Here is an 18,147-nt window from a genome sequence, read left to right as displayed (position 1 = left end):
TAGAAGACCTACATTAGATTTATTTGAATGAGAAAACCGCTACTAAATCACATAAAAACAGTACAGACTTACATTTGATTAAATCATTTATAGTGCTTCGCTGCTTCTATTAGTAAATTACGAAATTACATTTAAAGCAGCACCCTAGCAACCACCTAGAAACACAACTCAACTACACTCTTAGGGTGTGTTCACACTCGTAGTTTGGTTCTCTTTGTTTTTCTGGTCCAGACCAAAAAAAGAAAACGATACATTTAGCTCTGGTTCGTGATGGAATAAAACGAACAACCTAAACAATGTTGTGTGCTGGGCTAAATCCACTCTTTGCATGTGCGAACCATAGACTGGATGGACAGTGTGTCTCTGCTTCCTTTCACTGTAGAAAAATTAAGCCAGAATATGCCAGAAATGGTTGTTGCTGATTAGGGTTGTCAAGTACTGACTTTAAAAAAATACTGAAAAAGAAAAAAAAAAAATGTGACAAGCATTTCCCCCTAGCATTTTGAGCGCTGTTGAGCTGACTCTTAAAACACCTCTGATTGGCCATTTTGTTCACACACAACAGATATGTCTGTGATTGGCTATAATGATTATTGCTTCAAAAACATGTTCATCAGTGTTTATCAGCAGATCCCTAATATGTCTGCTGAGAGATAGATATGCTGACAGACGCCTGGTTTCAAACGCTCCCATGTGTATCTGTGTAAGCGAAGATTTCTATACAGCATGTTTTTGAAGCGTTGATCATTGTAGCCAATCACAGACATATCTGTTGAGTGCGTGAACACATTGGCCAATCAGGGGTGATTAAGAATCCACTCAAAACAATAGGGTATCGTCACACTTTTTAAATTTCAATACAGCTGCAGCATCAAGGTCCCGCCCATACTCCTGCTCTGGCAGACTCAATTGCAAGCACAGCTGTCAATGACGTTACACCCTATTTTAAAACTAAAACCAAACTTATTTGTAAAACAAACACTCAAACATACATCTGCGTGATGAAAACTACTTAAAATGACAAACTATATTTGGAAAAAAAAAGATTTTGAAGTGTAATTGGATTTTTTTTGTTTGGTTTGCGCCCCATTCGATTACATGGAGAGGGAGGGGTTTAAGACCATTACTGCAGCCAGCCAGCAGGGGCCGATCAAAATGCTTTGACTTCACTTTTCAGGACTTGTGCGGCACACTTGGTGCATACATATGAAGGTATTTTTACCAGCTGAGAACTTGCAAAGTACAATCTTATAAAATGTAAAAAAGTCAAACCAGCACTAAGAATTCCTCCGATACACACACAAATGAAATACTGCTGCAAAGAGACAGCATTTCTGACACCTGTCCTCAACTGTAATGGGCAACAAAGCTCCTGTTATGAAAGAAACCAGATATGCTTCAGCATTCTGTTGTTTTTAGGGTTGCATCTTGTAACATCACGTCCTGTTTTGGTTCGTTTAGATGTCCATGTTGCGTTCATATATCAGTCAAACTGCACCAGAGCTTGTTTGGTGCACACCAGGGTTCGGATGACAGAGTTCACACTTATTCAAATAAACCGCAATAATGGAGCAATTGCATCAGTGTTCGTTTTAATCCAGCCAAACCTGCCAACTGTGAACAGTTCTTAAAAAAAAAAAAAAAAAAAAAACCTGTTTAAATGCTACAAGCATGTAGAATACAGTCCCTTGCAATCTCACATCTCACAATAAAGCCTGTATGGACCAGTGAAGGGATACTGATCTTCAAAAGACTCATTGTAGCTCTAAATGGACAAACCCAAGCAGAAGGAGAAGCCTGCAGCTGAAATAAAAGGGTGTAATAGTGACCTGACTCCTAATAGTGTTCTTTGTGAGGACAGAGAGATCAGCCTGGTCTCGCCCCAGCCTGCCTGTACCTTCCCTCTCTGTGAAGACTGGAAGTGTGCCCCGTTAAACCCCCAGCCAAGAGCAAAAGAACAATGTCCTTACGGAGATCATAAAAAGCATGAGCAAAGCTATTGAGAAACACATCAGCATATGTGAACTCAGTTGCAACGATGTGCTGCTTATGAGCGATGGTGTCATTTAATCCTGAGAACTATGAACTAAAATGTTGAGGAATGCATTCAAAGAAAACACTTTCACACATGGATACTGTGGAAAGAACACAAGCAGGGATGATGTGCACAGTCTGTCAGTGAAGTCAACTAGTTCTAGTTTTTTTTTCTTATAAAGCCTATGTTTTTGGAAGTTCCTCTTACACGGTCACTAGTCATACACATGAAGACGGATGTCTTTCGCCATATCGTCTTGACTCACGTTGCTTTTTTGAAACATCCCGTGTTTAATTAAGTGTGCATTACCCACATTTTTACATTTAGATCATAGTCATTTTGTAGTCATTGTACTATCATTAGAGGGTTAGTTCACCCAAAACTAATCAATTACTCACCCACATGTCATTCCAAACCCATAAGACATTAGTTCATCTTTGAAACACAAATGAACATTGTAAAAGAAATCCATATGAATCAAGCAGTTTAGTCTTCTGAAGAGACACGATCACTTTATATGATTTAATTTAACAGATTTAATTAAGTTATTTATTCACATATAAACGTTGATCAACGCACATACATGGAGCACATCAGAAATGGTAAATTGAAGCTTTAAAAGTACTTGCGTGATGCGCGAAAACAAATATCATTGGTTCTTGTGGAAGCTCAAACATACTTAAATGAGAACAAACCTCAGTGGTTCTTGCAGAAGCTCAAATGTGCATGCATAACACAAGAGAACAAATGTCATTGGTTGTGTGTCAAGCTCTTTTACTATGTCTTTATGTACTTTTGAAGCAAAGTTTTGGTAGAACGGCTTTACCATGAAGAGACAGAAATATCCTTTTCAAAGATGAACTAAAGTCTAACGGGTTTGGAATGACATTAGTGTGAGTAAATGATGACAGAATTGGGTAAACAACTCCTTTAGAAACACTAAGAATTGAATAATAGTGCAAAATGTAATCTTTAGTAAATTTTAGTAAATTAATACGGATTTTCATGCTGTACATTATATTGTTGTGATGCCTAAAAACACATACAGCATTTAAACAATTGATTTTTTTGTTTTATTTTTAGTTTATTTTAAGTCAGAATTGCGGGATATAAACTTGCAATTGCAAGAAATTAGGGCTGGGCGATATATCGCATGCGATTCTCACGCGCATTTCGTCAGTAAAGCCGGTTCCCTGATTACCGCTAAATCACCTGCTTTCAAATGGAGCGGCATTTAATAGACAGAGCCGTAGATCACTGACAAGCTACGCAATATCGCGTTTATTATCGCAGATGAATCGCCTTCGATAATGAATGCAATATTGCGTAGCTTGTCAGTGATCTACGGCTCTGTCTATTAAATGCCGCTCCATTTGAAAGCAGGTGATGGCGATTTAGCGGTAATCAAGGAACCGGCTTTACTGAAGAAATGCGCGTGACAATCGCATGCGAAATATCGCCCAGCCCTACAAGAAATAAAGTCAGAATTGCGAGTTATAAACTCACAATTGTGAGATATTAAACTTGCAATTCTGACTTTTTTCCTCCCAATTCTGATTTATTTTCCCTCACAGAATTGTGAGATACAAACTCACAATTCTGAGAAAAAAAGTCAGAATTGCGAGTTTTTATCTCGCAAGCACACATTTGAGACTATATCATGCATTTCTGACTTTATAACTCACAATTGTGTTTATATCTCACAATTATACTTTTTACTTATTATTCAGTGGCAGAAACAAGCTTCCATACTATTGAGATAAATATCATTATCGTGAAATAAAATTTCTCATATGAAATAAGGTTTCGGCCATTTATCGATTATCTTCATTACATAAAAATCCTTATTGTCTACTGGTATTAGCCAGAATTTGTATATGACCACATCCCTAATGCCAAGTGAACACCCCCTAAAATGAATCTAATCAGGGTCAGGTGAATCTGAGGCTTATCGAAGTCTGATTAATTCGACAAGTTGTTCAATCAAACCCAACTAGTCAGTTTTGAAAATATATAGTTTTGCACTTGACATCATGATCTATCTGACTGACTTTTCCCAATTTTCTCCATTACTGTTCCTCTCGTGTGCTTCGCCATTCATGGGATCTTAGGCAAGTCTGGTGATCTGGAAAATTACTGGACATACCAGAGCAGAGTGTTTTTAGTGGGATACAGTGAAAACAGGGAGGCATGGCTCAGGAGACTAAAAACAGTAATCACAAGGGCATTCCAACAGGCATATGAATCGCTGACCCAAAGTGAAATGTGGACCCAAGATCAAGTTTCCTCTTGTTCAGACAGATCATGTCATTATTGGACTAAAAAAACAACACTGACACAGAAACATAACTAAGACGTACACTTGACCTCAGAGTCTGTTTGAGGAGGCTCCAAGAGAATCATGGGTAATTTACTAAAACAATGATGGCTGGGTCTTGGCCAAGACACAAAGGATGACACTCCCAACCCAACAACCACTCTCTTTGTGTCTTTAAGGCAGATAACCTCATGATCAGCTGTGGCTGCTTCTTCTAAACCAGCAGTCATTTTTGTATAGAAGGCTGGTGTCAAACACTGCAGCAGATTTGGTGTGGGCCTGCCCATAACTGAATTTCAGCAAGTAAAAAGCTAAAAATTATGTAGCTGTGTTCTCTTAAATCTCCTTTTTGAAGAAAACGCATTCCTCATTGCAATGCCAGTTCAAACTGTTACAGTAACTGAGATGCAGTGCAACACATGCTGGCAAACTGATCACAAAATAAACCAACAACTGGCCACCAAACATTTGCATTCTTACCAGTCAGCAACAGAGAAAAGCCTCTGGAGCAGCAGCCACCTCAAACCTCAGCGGCCAGACCGACTCTCTCACTCAGCACGGTCAGAAGCTATTTTATGAATGAGACATCTGAAATACTCTGCAGCAAACACCAAAGATTCCTTTTACCTGCTATAATGCTTAACATAGTTAGCTATACATTAGTTAGAATGCAAATAGTCTGATGTCGTGAAGCTCTTTCGTATATACTATAGGCTAAATGCAGTCAAAGGTTTGGAGACACCCATCCATTATTACTTCTACAATTCTAGAATAAAGTCATAAAAACTATAAAATCATGGAAAACAAATACATGGGAATCAAATCACACCAAACCTCTTTCATATTTTAGCTTATTCAAAGAAGCCACTATTTACCTCGATTCTACCAGCTTTCATAAGGTGCATCCTGGGATGCTTTGTGAAGTTCCTATGTATGCTGGACACTTGTTGACAGCTTTGCCCTCATTATCCGGTCCAACTCATCCATTTAAAGGTGCAACACCGACACCATTTTCAATAAAACTAAACTGTTAGTTCATGAAAAACAAATCTAGTTGACTGGGCTATACCTTTGCCCATAATGTTTGTTAATAACCTCTAAATTTAAAGTTAATATAAAGTGTTACATCTACCATTTAGAGGTCTTATGTTATCATATACGTATATATTCTATATCAGTTCTCTCAAACAGGGGCCCCGGGCCAACTTAGGAATCTTCACAGGGTGCCACAGGATTAATTAAGTTAAATTATTTAAGTATTGAATATACATTTTTATATTTTAATATGAATATAACCATATAAATTAATTATTAAAGATAAATTTTTATTTAATTTGTAACCATTAAAACCTAAATAATTTATATTATATTATATTATATATAACATTTAATAATGAAAAATGAATTTATTTTTTATTTATTTAACGGTTATTAAAATACAGATTAATTTAATTATAAATATTAAATGAATTATGAAGAATGAATTTAAATTACTAATTTATTTAATTGTTGTGTATTAAAATAATCTAACTAAAATGCTATATATATATATATATATATATATATATATATATATATATATATATATATATATATATATAATTGTGGTTGTTTAAAATTTGTTTAAAAACTTTAATTAAAATTAAAATTTTAGTTAAAAGCTAGTTTCTAGTCTGAAAATAAGCAGGTTTGACATAATTACAGCAGTAATATTTAGCCTATGGGAACCCCCTGCTCTATTATGATATGACATGAAACTGGATGTTTGAGTAATATTGCATCTTGAATGACACCATAAGTGACATTATAGTTGAGTTACCATGCCAACCGCTCTACTGTGAAACCGTTAAAACGTCTCCTGAAAGCAGATGTAAAACCCACAGGCCACATGGACTATGTGTGTTTACAGTTACCACAGTGAAGTGAAATAAACATCTGGCCCATCAGGTCTGGCTTCAGATAAAATCAAGCGCTCTTCTAGACTGCAGATTTACCTGTGAAGACAGGTGAGCTGGGACTGAGCCTCTCTGGAGACAGTCGGTCATGTTCAGGGGTCTGGAGGTGTTTGGCCCTGTGACCGCAAGACCACAACGACGAGGATGAAGACGGAGAGGAGGATAAATTAGAGGTAAGGGCTGAAGTGTCCGAGTTGCAGCTGGGAGAGCAGCACTGGGGGCTCGCGTGCACACCTGTGTAAGGTGAAGACGAGGATGCCACAGGCACCTGCGCGTGAGACGCTCTGGGGTTTGTCGCGTGCACAGCGATAATGGGGCTAGTTCTTGATGAAGATGATGATGATGATGAAGATGAGGAGGAGGTGGAGGAGGAGACTGCTGTGGCCGTGATGAACTGTGAACACGTCGCAGAGGAAGTGGACGTGGCTGCAGAAACGTTAGAGGCACTGGAGGAAAGGGATCGCGTGGGGCTCCGGCTGTGGGTTCCGCTGCTGTGGCATTTACCGTTACCGGTGGAGAGGACCGTCCGTGTCTGTAGAGGGTGCTGTGTCTGCGTTTTCAGCTGGAAGGGAACCGTGGCTTTCATGGGCAGCAGGCGACCCAGTAAACTCACTCCAGCGGCGCTGATCCCCGGGGATCCGCTCGGGCTTCCCGCGGTCACTCCGCTGCAGTTAGACGTCGGAGATCCGTTTTTGCGAACTCTCTGAGACATTTTGTTCGCTGGGAAATCACACAAAACTCAACATAAACACTTTAAACGTACGTTTAAGGCTGTCTGGGGTGGTTAATGCTCTTTGGTACCCTTGTCACTCCATGTGATGTCTGCTCTCTGCTCCCTGACTGGCGAAACTGGACCGCTTCGCGAGCTCAAGTAAACTGAGAGAGATTCAGAGCCACGCACCGTGAACTCGATCCAGCGCTCTGCCCCCTCGCCTCTGATTGGCTGTTCGCTCTCCCCTCTCAACTTCTGATTGGCTAGGAAGTGGATTCTTTAATTCCGTAAGTTCAATATAATACAGGCAGTCAGTATTATTTATGAGGAAAAGTTTTGACCATTTCGCAAGAGAATTGATTTATACATGACATTTACAGGATTTCATCATCTTATGTGTGACAATATTTATGCTTTATGTCCAAGACTATAGAATAACACAAGAGGCATCACTCGTATTATTATCAAAGAGTAAGTGTATATTATTTGTTATTATGAATGGGAGAAAGTGCAACTCGCAATATGGCGGAATAAGTCCCGCCTTCTATATAAGAGCCAATCGCCAATTAGTAAATTAGCTCCGGTTTCTATAGAAACAGTCAGATGCGCGCCTCCGAAATGAAGCTGGAGACGCGCATCTAGGACTGCGCATGCGCATTACCTTGATCCAGCCTGAAAAATACCGTTTTTTTTTTGTCATGATTCGAGCATTTAGAAACAATATTTATGAGACAGTTGTTGTCAGATTTCATTGGTGATTTCAAATATGAATTTTATTCAAAAGCTTGGCAAACAGCTTTGGAGAATTTGATGTTTCCCCATTCAAAGAGATAGGAATTGCACTTGGATGCCCGAGAGGCGTTTCAAAGATGGCCGCCGAGTGAAATGACTTGTCTTAAAGGGACTTTGTTTATGTTTGCATTTTTTTTTTATCCAGGAATAAAACTCAAGCTACTGTTTTGAACCTGTTTTCGTTGTTTTGTTTTTTAAAAGTCTGCATTTTCATTCTTTCTGAGTAGTAAATCACATGTGCTCACTTAGCTGAAAAAATAAATAATAATAGGCTGCCATTTTATGTATTTGTGTGTGTTTAAACATCATCTAAATACACAATCGCTGCACACAGCAAAGTAAAACTTCAATCTGAATGCTCTGCACTGTTATCTGAATGGAAACTGTTGTGTGAGGAGGACATGCTTGCTTCGGTCATGATTCAGTGGTTGCCTTTACCTCCCTCATGTGGCCACTTAATAAAATTAAACTTCAGTGTGGTTTTTAAATTATCCCAGAAATCTTACATTTTTTACCAGGCAAGTGGAAAAAAAATAACAAGAAACCATCATATACAGGTTTTCATTAATATAATCTTTAATCAACTGAGTAACGCAGGGTTGTACAGCAAGCTTTATTTTCTAAATGGCATTTTAAAACATCTTCTGAATAGACTAAAAGCACGAGTTATCATTTGTTCTTTTTCTCAAAGTGCTTACTTTACAAGCTGTAATAGAAAACATGTCAGTGGCTTTTTTGAACATCCGTCTATGCAGGGGCCAAATGAAAACGTCAATACTCAAAAGTAAAAAAGAAAAACAGCAGCTTGTCAACAGACTCTTCATTCATTCACTCATACACACCCCAATATACTCCAAGTTTGTGTTTTATGAGGACACATTGTTAGCCATTTTCGTGTAACGAGTTCCAATAGCTGTAGGATTGAGTTACTGATTCATTTAAACTTTAAAGAGTTTGGTTAAAACACCCTGCAACCTGACTGAATTTCTGACCTGACTGAAGTCAGATTTCTCAAGGCCTGCTTCAAATATAAACAAGGCATGTAGGGTTTATGCATGTTTTCTAGAGTATTATGTATTCATCAGCATGCTGTAAAACTGGACAATGGCTCTGGTGTAAACATCTTGCATTATTAACAAGTAGCAGATGGACAGTCCTTCAGAACAAACTACGCTTCAAATGACTCAGCTCAGCATGTTTTAACCACGACACTTTGGTCTAAAAACATAAACGTTTGTTCATTTTTATTCAAATCAGCATCGGAGGTTTGTTTTGACGTTTATTATGCTATCATTCCTCATTTCCGTTCCAGCATTCACACTGGCGTATCTAACTGAGAACAGTCTGACGTTACTGTGTTTATCTTCAGATAAATCTCACAGTGATTTAGCGTTGTTCTTGGTCCCAAAGCAACAGATGAAGAGTCTGTATATGTGCATACAAATGTATTTACACTACAGAGATTAGCCTATATTACAAACATATACAAAAGTCAGACTGAAGCACTGATTCGTTTAGAAAGAGGGCGTTAGAATTGAACCTCCACTGTATAGCCTTATTTACAGACAGAAAAAGCCAGTGGAGGGGAACAAATCTGATGACTTTTTGAAAGTTCCCCACTCTGAAGTGGTCAAAGTCCAAAGATAATGCTGGCTTGTGCCAAATCTTGGTTAATCCTCGCACTCGTTATAGAAAATGCATACAGCACAGTAAGCGCTTTCTGATTAAACGCATACTATCTTCATTTCTTGGCAAACAGGGCCTTGCTGTATGAGGGGATTTTCCTCATCACTATGTAATAATTTAAATGGCTCGTGTCCATAGTTTTCCACAAAAGGCAACAAAATATGAGGCCCATGTCATGGCTGTTAAAAACATCAACTGCTCTTAAAAAGATTTCAAAAGTAGGATGTGACACTTAAACTTGACCATTCTGAAAGTGTCAATCATGATTGACTTGAAAAAGAAAGGCAAAACTACATGTTTCCAATGTATTTGATTGAAAGTATCATTCAAATAAGATAATTTTACATGATTATAAACAACTTACTGATTCAGTTTCATGAGAATAATAAACCCAGAGCGTGGGTACTACATAAATTAAACACTTAAAAAATAAAGAAGAAAAAAACAAACAAAAAAAAAACAGCTAAAATGGATAAAATCATGATTTCTTATTGTACACTAGGAGCTTATCTTTAACAGAAGCTAAAACCGAACTAAAGTAGCTAGCTGTTAGCTTCAGTCTGTACATACTGTATATATTTTGTTCATGGCATATGTATGTGTGTGTTCGCTTTCTGAAGCACGCAGAGCATCGTCCACAGTCCTGGCAGCAACGGGAAGTGGAAAGTCTCATTTAACTGATGTGATCCGAGGAGCTCCGTTAAGCAGAAATAGACCCATACATACACATCTACATACACTCTGACAGAGGTAAAACTGCACTGAGCGTGTGCAGAGAGGGACTTGATTATTCAGTGTTTTCAGAGAGCATGATTTCCAGCAGAAAGTCCAGTTTGACGCCTGACTTGTAGTGTAACAGGAAAAAAAACTACGGTCCTCCTTGAAGCTTGTGAGAAGTTGTCCATTGTGAACTTCCAGTATTTGAAGCAAACACCACAAGTTTTTCTGTTTACTTCCCTTTTCAAGAATGATGGGATTGGTGAAAAGGTGAGGGATTGTCATTTGTACGATGTTTCGATGTTTCTCAAATGCAGTCGGGGTGGCCGAATGGACACAGGATTGCCACTGCTAAGCACAGCGCTTCTAAATATTGAACTAAAGACAAAAAAGTAACAAATGCGGCAAAAAACACATAGCAAAATTAAATTGTCTTATGGAGCACCTCAAAGCTAAAGTCTATTGCACATTTCAAAATATGATACAAAACTGAGTACATAGACACATACAACAAATATAAAACATATGAATGTACTGTGGGTTAAAAGGTATTAAAGATGCAGTCAACCCTGTCTTAAAGACCACTGCCTTTTTTTTCATCTCAAATGAGATTTTTTTTTTTTTTTTTTTTTTTTTTTTTTTAGATGGACATGATTTCAATTTCATCCAATCTACCATGATTGTTAAATCAACAAATTGTCGTTTACATTTTTCAGTTTTAAGACCAGTCTGGTCGGAGGATCTGTGATTAAGATTACTTACAAAAAAAGTGCAACAAATGATAGAACAACCATAAAAACAATCATACTTGATTGAAAATTAAACAACAAAAAACAAATGGAAGCATTTTATGCCAATGTTGCTGCATAGCTGGGTTCGGTTTAAAGCGATTACTTCAAAACAAGTTGGAGAAGTTCGACAACGTTAAGTGCTTGCCAAATTACATCCCGTCAAGAGTCTGCTATACAAAAATGTTTTTTGCATTTTTTCCGTCATCAACTGGATTAGTTCTTGGAGCACGATAGCATAGACAAACCCCTCCTGTGTTCAAAGTCTGATCTGGGCTCTTCCTCAGAGGAAAAGTGGAGATGCGAGTTCACAGGCAGGTCATATCTGGCGGGTCGGAGGTTAGAGTGGTGGTCGCAGTTCCGCCGCTGACCAGGAACACAGCGATGCTGGATTTTGATTGGCCAGAACTTGGGTGGCCGCCTCCAGTCACTGCCATCCCCGTCTGCTGGCTGTGCCCGTTGTTGTTGACCTCCCCATCCAGGGTTTCTGTAGAGACGACCCAAGTGGAAGGACGCCATCTTTTCAAAGAATAAGGTGTCTTCACACGCTTCTTTATCTTCTCAGCTGATCCAGCTTTTCCCTCTTGTGACACGGCCTCATCTAAAAGAGAAAAGAGTCCGATTTTAATAAACATCTTTGATTACAGTCCTACACAACAATAAATAACACTTGTGTGTTTTGCAATACGTCAGTTGGGAATACTAGCAGAACTGCTCCAAACATCCCGCCCAGTGAAGCACCAGAGAGTAGTATTTCAGCACACTTAAATTTGTGGTTGACCTTTCCCACACTAACTCTCTCAGTGTGCGCTCGAGTCTGAATCATCGGGTTCGAGCGGTTCACGTCTTTGTTCAGAGTTCGCATGCAGAATGTAAACACGTGAGCAGCATGACTCCTTGTTTTTTTCATCTTCCTGTTTAGCGCTTGATTCAGGGGATCCAGATAACAGTGACAGGCGCGTCATCGCATTCGCATCTGTCTGTTAACATCGCTCTTTATCGTCGCTGCCAACTGAGGCCAAACATTTTTTGGATTCTTATCAATCCAGTGGAATTTCCTTCCTTTTCCACATCTAAACACTCCATCACAAAGAGCAGGAGAGCGGGACAGAGAGCACGACTAGCCACTCATCCCGTTTTCTACGAAACGCTTAGCTTGTGAGGAGGTGTGCTCTTAATTATCCGGGCAAAGCAGGATATTGTGAGCTCAGATGGGAAAACAGCCTGGCGTCCTCTTTTGGGTGGTTATTGTTTGGAGTCGGGCTGACACGCACACCGACTCCTCCACCCTGCTCCTGGGGACGGCATTCATCAATGATGGCCAGAGTCTGTCTCCAAACTCATAATAACAGAGGTCAACTGATACAAACATACTAATGGTGGTTTATTTAAGACTGCACTGGAAATACATCTTTCCCTAATATAACATTTTTTATTCCTTGATACGACAATGAAAATTTGCTTTAATCTACACGAACTACACATGAATGCATAGAGCGCCAATGAAGTGGGAACGTACTGTATACTACGGTTCAAAAGTTTGGGGTCAGTAAAATAGTTTTTCTTTTTGAAAGACATTAAATTGTTTATTTAGAAAGGATCATAAGGGCACTATTTGGAAAATGGATGCCCTTTTTAATGCACTAAGAACTAGAAAAAAGTTCATGCAGTTTTTAAAATTAAGAGAACAAACCTTCTAAATTAATGCATGTAAATCAACAATGATGTACACTACTATTTAAAAGGTTAGGATAAGTAGGATTTTTAAAAAATACTTCTATTCAGCAAATACACAAGAGTGACAATAAATACATTTATAATTTTACAAAAGATTTCTATTTGAATAAAGGCTGTTCTTTTGAACTGTTTTCAACATTGCCAATAATAAGAAATGCTTCTTGAGCAGCAAATCAGCATATTAGAATGATTTCTGAAGGATCATATGACACATGATGCTGAAAATTTAGCCTTGCCATTTCAGGAATAAATTACATTTTAAAATGTATATATAGAGAGAGAGAGATGTTCCCAAACCAGGGCCAGACTAAAACAGGTCTTACCCAAGAGAGATGAATCCTGGGAAGTGTTTGACAGGTCCAGTGAGTTTGGCCGCTCAGGTCTCCTGGGTTTAGGCTGTCTCAGTGGAACACCATCAGCCCTTCCATCTAGTGCGCCCAGAGAGCAGGTTAAAGTCTCAATCTGGGCATCTGCAGGAGCTAACGTAAGAACTGTGGCAGAGGCAGTTGTGTGGATGTTGCTGTTGTTGTTATTTGAGTTGGTGCGGCCGGAGTGATCACGCGGGGCCGGCTGCTCTCTCCTCAGCAGGGGCTCGTGTTCGTCGGGGCTGGAGTTGATGTTGATGTTGAGACGGCTGTCTTCTCCACTCAGCTGGCTCTGGAGCAGAGGGGCACCTCCCTCACCCTGTGGCCCGGCTGGGTTCGTGTTCCCAAATGCATCAGAGGAACTGGCACCGTTGACCCCACCATATCCGTTAACAACGACCACTCCGACGCCGCTACGGACACTGGGTCCATTGTTAGTGACGGTGACCAAGTGAGGCTCGACGGCCACTACAGTGTTCATCTTGGCTACGCCCGTCTCCACCTGCTTCAGGTTGGACTTGTGCTTGCCGAACTTTAAGCGTGACGAAGAGGACTCCCTGCCAGGATTTTTGGTGTTGAGGGGCAGGCTGGTGGGCCGCTTGGGGAGATTCTGCTGTTTGGGGAGTGGGAACATGGCCGCAGGAGCGTCGCCCATTCCACTGCTGCCCACCCCGAAATCAGCCTGGCCACCGGCTCCGGACCCTCCGGTCACTTCCGCGGCGAGTTTGATCAGTGGGTACAAGAGGCTGGAGCTGCCCGAGCTGAGCGGGTCGGGAGCGCTGAACTGCTTCTGCGAATGCTCCATCAGGTTCTCATCAGAGCTTTCTTTTAGGTTCTTGACCACCTCATTGGGGTCCAGTTTGGTGGTCTCCAGGTCTTCCTCTGTGAGCTGCAGGCACACAGGTACACTTCCCCCGGCTCCTGCTTCCTCCGAGTGGCCTGATTCAGAGATGGTGGTCATGATGGTGCTGGGCGTGAGGCCCGTCGTAGTGGTCGTGGCGGACAGGCTCGTGCCGCTGGTTTCTGGGCTGGGCAGCCGAGCTTGGGCCTGAGCCTGCTGTCTCTCGTAGTTGATGGAGTTTCTGTTCTTCTCTCCCGTCGCGGTCACACCACTGCTAATGCCGCTCACGGCCATGCCAGCCACAGAGGAAGTCCCAGACGTGGAGACGTCACCTGGGAGGTTCTTCACCATGCCCTCATGATCCTCAATGTAAGAGGATGAAGAGTAATCTGGATAAGAGCCCATTTTGGGAACCCTGCGACTGTGGGTGAGATTCCTACAAAAACAGAGAGAGAACAGATGTAAGTACAGGATAAAGTGCAGGTTATTATAGCAAAATAAACCCCAACAGGGACCATGTCGAAAATGACCCTGAAAGGGTCCCACCAATTACAAATATATAATACATATTTGTGTATATTATATATTTTGATAAATATTTTTATATCTTACATTAGACCTTACATAACTGTAAAATTACAATACTAATATTTATAACTTTTCAAACATTAAGCCTTTGGGTTTTTATTTTGGTGGAAAAGCTGTAGGAAGTCCTAAAAGATTCTTTTTTGTTGACAACAGCCTGTTTAAAAGCACTTCTCATTACAAGTTTGGGAAAATGAAGGGTGCAAGTTGCATTCCCACATGCATGTTATAAGAAACCCAAACTCAAAGTACATACAAACATGAGTTTATGTGGAGCAGCATTTACTGCAAACTAATCCTCTCTAGGGCTTTTCACACTGCACTTAAAGGATTAGTCCACTTTTATATAAACTTTTCCCCATGAAAAGTTCCCCATGTCATCCAAGATGTTCATGTTTTTCTTTTGTCAGTCGAAAAGAAATTAAGGTTTTTGAGGAAAACATTCCAGGATTATTCTCCTTATAGTGGACTTCAATGTCCACCAGACGGTTGAAGGTCAAAATTAGAGTTTCAGTGCAGCTTCAAAGGGCTTTAAACGATACCAGATGAAGAATAAGGAAAAAACAAAACTGGCGCCGTAAGTAGAATAGGGAAGGCGTAGGACATACAGCGTAAGCATTTTGAAGAATACGGAAAGCAGAAGTACATTCAAGCCGATATTTTGTGTTTATAAAGCATATATTTTTTTAAAAATGACCGTTTCACTAGGTAAGACCATTATTCCTCGTCTGGTATCGTTTAAAGCCCTTTGAAGCTGCACTGAAACTGTAATTTTGACCTTCAACGTGTTGGTAGCCATTGAAATCCACTGTAAGGAGAATAATCCTGGAATGTTTTCATCAAAAACCTTAATTTCTTTTCGAATGACAAAAGAAAAACATGAACATCTTGGATGACATGGAGGTGAGTAAATTATCAGGAAAAGTTTATTTAAAAGTGGACTAATCCTTTAACCCAGAGTTATCGTCGTTCTAAACACCGCTTTTAACCCTGGGTAAAGGAGCATTTCATGCTTGTAATCCGGAGCAGGGTTAGCACCACTTTTTACCTGGGGTTACGAAACTCTGCTCCAGAGCACCGTTTTGCAATGTTAACCCCGCATGCAGTGTGGAATGTTACCGCTAGCAGCAGACAACCAATCGCGTACTCATATTTGCGTGATTTGGACAGTCACGGAAACACTGCACATTGTATATAAACAGGAAATTCAGTGTTTGAGAGTAAAAAAATCAAATGCTGACAGAAACCACTACAATTTTAGTGAAGAAGAGACCGTTTCATTCCAAAATGTCCATTCAGTATAAACTCGAAAGTACAGTATATGAGAATTTTATGTAAACAGTGGTCATGTGGTGCGTTCATCCAATCAATGACACGGACACCGCAGATATGCAAATAAGAACGTTAACCCACAACGTTAGGAATATATGGTGTGAAACGTCAGCTTTTGAATACCCAGGATTAATTGTTAACCCCGGGTAAATTATGAGCAGTGTGAAAAGTGAAGCAAGAAAACCCAGGATTCCATTTATCTGTGGTTTAGAATGACCCAGGGTTAACTATTTCAAGTGTGAAAAAGACACTGAAAACTCACACTTGCACTAAGCCAGATTCTGATACAAAAAATACATGACAGTTCAGGACACCTTATTCAGGGAAACATGTTTTGTGTGTAATAAGCACACGGCAGCCTCATTTATTCAGACCTCTCGTTCTGCAGCGCAGTGCTCATGGGATTGATGGTGGGGCTGACAGGTTTGTTCCTCTCCCAGATCAGCAGCAGTTCTGCCATACGTTCCTCTGCACACTGGGCCGTCAGACGAGCCTCTGCGTCCTGATCCCAGCAATCCTCCATAGTCTCCTTCAGAGAGCGCACAGCCTGGGAAAGAAGAAAGTCAATGTGTTGTTGACTTGCTGGTATTATGCTATGGTGTTGTGGGCGATTACAGTTACGTTGTTATGTGGTTACTAAGTTGTGTTAATTCTGTACCTTTGCTATATTGTTTGCTTCCTGGCCCAAGTCTCTATATTCTGGTCACTAGATACAGCCTTTAATGTAAGTCAGAAATAGCAGAAATAGTTTTCGAGGGATGAAATCATTGACCAAAACAGCGCATCTCAGATGACACGTTTTGACTGAGTCAGCGTCTATTTCATGCACACAAGCTGGATAAGCTACAACAGGTAAGCATGTCAGGAGAGTGGATGCACTTTACCATGACCAAAAATTATGCAAGAGCATCATAAAATTTGTTCAGCTGAAAGGCATTGAGAGGCAGCTTGTTGCCACTGAACTTTACGACAACTGGTTTCATTTATCACCTATGATCATGACACCCCGAAGAGCACAAAGAGTTCAATTACCCAGTTACCCAAATTGAATTACCAAAACTTTATTTTCAGTTTCAGTAAACAAGCATTAATTTAAACAAGAACTAATTGTCCCAGTTTATAGCCCTCATTTAATTTAAGATTATCTCAAATTCTGTTTTAACCCTGCTGTTGAAAAGAACAGCATATGTTGCATTATGTACCAATGTTGTCTTTGTTGCTGATGTGCTGGTGTCTCTAACAGGATGGTTAACTACTATTTACTCACCCTCAAGTCATTGCAAACCTGTAATGAATTTCTTTCTTCTGCTGAACACAATAGAAGATATTTTGAAGAAGATGGGTAACCATACAGTTGATTTACCCCATTGATTTCCATAGTATTTTGGAAGGTTTGGAACAACTTTTTTTTGGGGTGAACTAACTCTTTAACCAGTAAACTTCCTTGGATGATCAGCTTCACCAAAAAGACTAATTCAGCCTATGACTGTTAACTTGCCAAACTGATCAACCACCAAGACCAGCACCAAATAATTGGCTCAGACTTCATGGTCTTTTCATGGTGCTCTATGCTGTTCCCCTTTCATATGATTTGGATAACTTTCAACACAACAAAATTTAGGGAACTACGTCAACTGAAGTGAATGTATATATGTCTGGGAATGATCTTCAGCTGAAGTTGCAGCAATAATCTGACCACTTCCTGTGACAAGAACAGAATGAGATTGTCTCAGTGGCTCACCAGGCTGTTCTCCTTCCAGGCTTCTGGGAACTTTGGTCTTTGTTTCTCTCTGGACACGAGCACCTGCATGTCCTCAAAGGAGGGGTGGTTCCCCGCCTCGGCCTGGAAGGCCATCTGGTATTCTGGCACTGCCTCCCCTTCAAAAAAAATGAAGGAAAGTCAGTCAGTCAAGAGACCTCCACATGCTTATACTCAGTAGAATTACTGAGAAATACTCTTATGAGATGTGGCACACTCATAATCCATTAACATAATGAGCAGGATACAACACAGTCTTTGTTGCGTCCCAATGGTGTAGCCTAGTGGTTAAAGATGTAAAGAGTGGTGTGGAGTTTAAAGGCTCAGAACTGTCCACCAATCAGTTGATTACTATGGTCAATATTTTTTATAGGGAGTGATCTAAGAAACAACTTCTCTGTGAGGACTTAAGCATGCTGTTACACTCTCTTAGAGAAGTTCCATCTAAATTCATGCCAAATCCCAAAGTACCGCCGCTACCATCATCAAAGCACTGCTTTTGTAGCAAATACTCTTTCAATAAAAA

General features: G+C 40.1%; 2 protein-coding genes across 3 annotated transcripts in view; both read right to left on the bottom strand.

The window, feature by feature from the left end:
- fam117bb (family with sequence similarity 117 member Bb) overlaps positions 1-7,286 on the bottom strand; it is a 49,952-nt gene extending 42,666 nt beyond the window's left edge. The window contains exon 1 of the mRNA XM_048193290.1: positions 6,347-7,286. Within this exon, the coding sequence (XP_048049247.1) occupies positions 6,347-7,019 (673 nt within the window). The 5' untranslated portion in view covers positions 7,020-7,286. The remainder of the gene's footprint in view (positions 1-6,346) is intronic.
- A 1,077-nt stretch (positions 7,287-8,363) lies between these two features.
- bmpr2b (bone morphogenetic protein receptor, type II b (serine/threonine kinase)) overlaps positions 8,364-18,147 on the bottom strand; it is a 95,611-nt gene continuing 85,827 nt past the window's right edge. For both annotated transcript variants that reach the window (XM_048193288.1, XM_048193289.1), the window contains exons 10-13: positions 17,604-17,740; positions 16,237-16,409; positions 13,063-14,381; positions 8,364-11,603 (exon numbers count right to left, since the gene is read on the bottom strand). In XM_048193288.1, the coding sequence (XP_048049245.1) occupies positions 11,311-11,603; positions 13,063-14,381; positions 16,237-16,409; positions 17,604-17,740 (1,922 nt within the window). In that variant the 3' untranslated portion in view covers positions 8,364-11,310. The remainder of the gene's footprint in view (positions 11,604-13,062; positions 14,382-16,236; positions 16,410-17,603; positions 17,741-18,147) is intronic.

The sequence above is a fragment of the Megalobrama amblycephala genome, linkage group LG6 (assembly GCF_018812025.1).
Source record: "Megalobrama amblycephala isolate DHTTF-2021 linkage group LG6, ASM1881202v1, whole genome shotgun sequence".
NCBI lineage: Eukaryota > Metazoa > Chordata > Actinopteri > Cypriniformes > Xenocyprididae > Megalobrama > Megalobrama amblycephala.
Note: the sequence above shows the minus strand (reverse complement) of the source record. Positions and strands in the feature narration are given on the sequence as shown.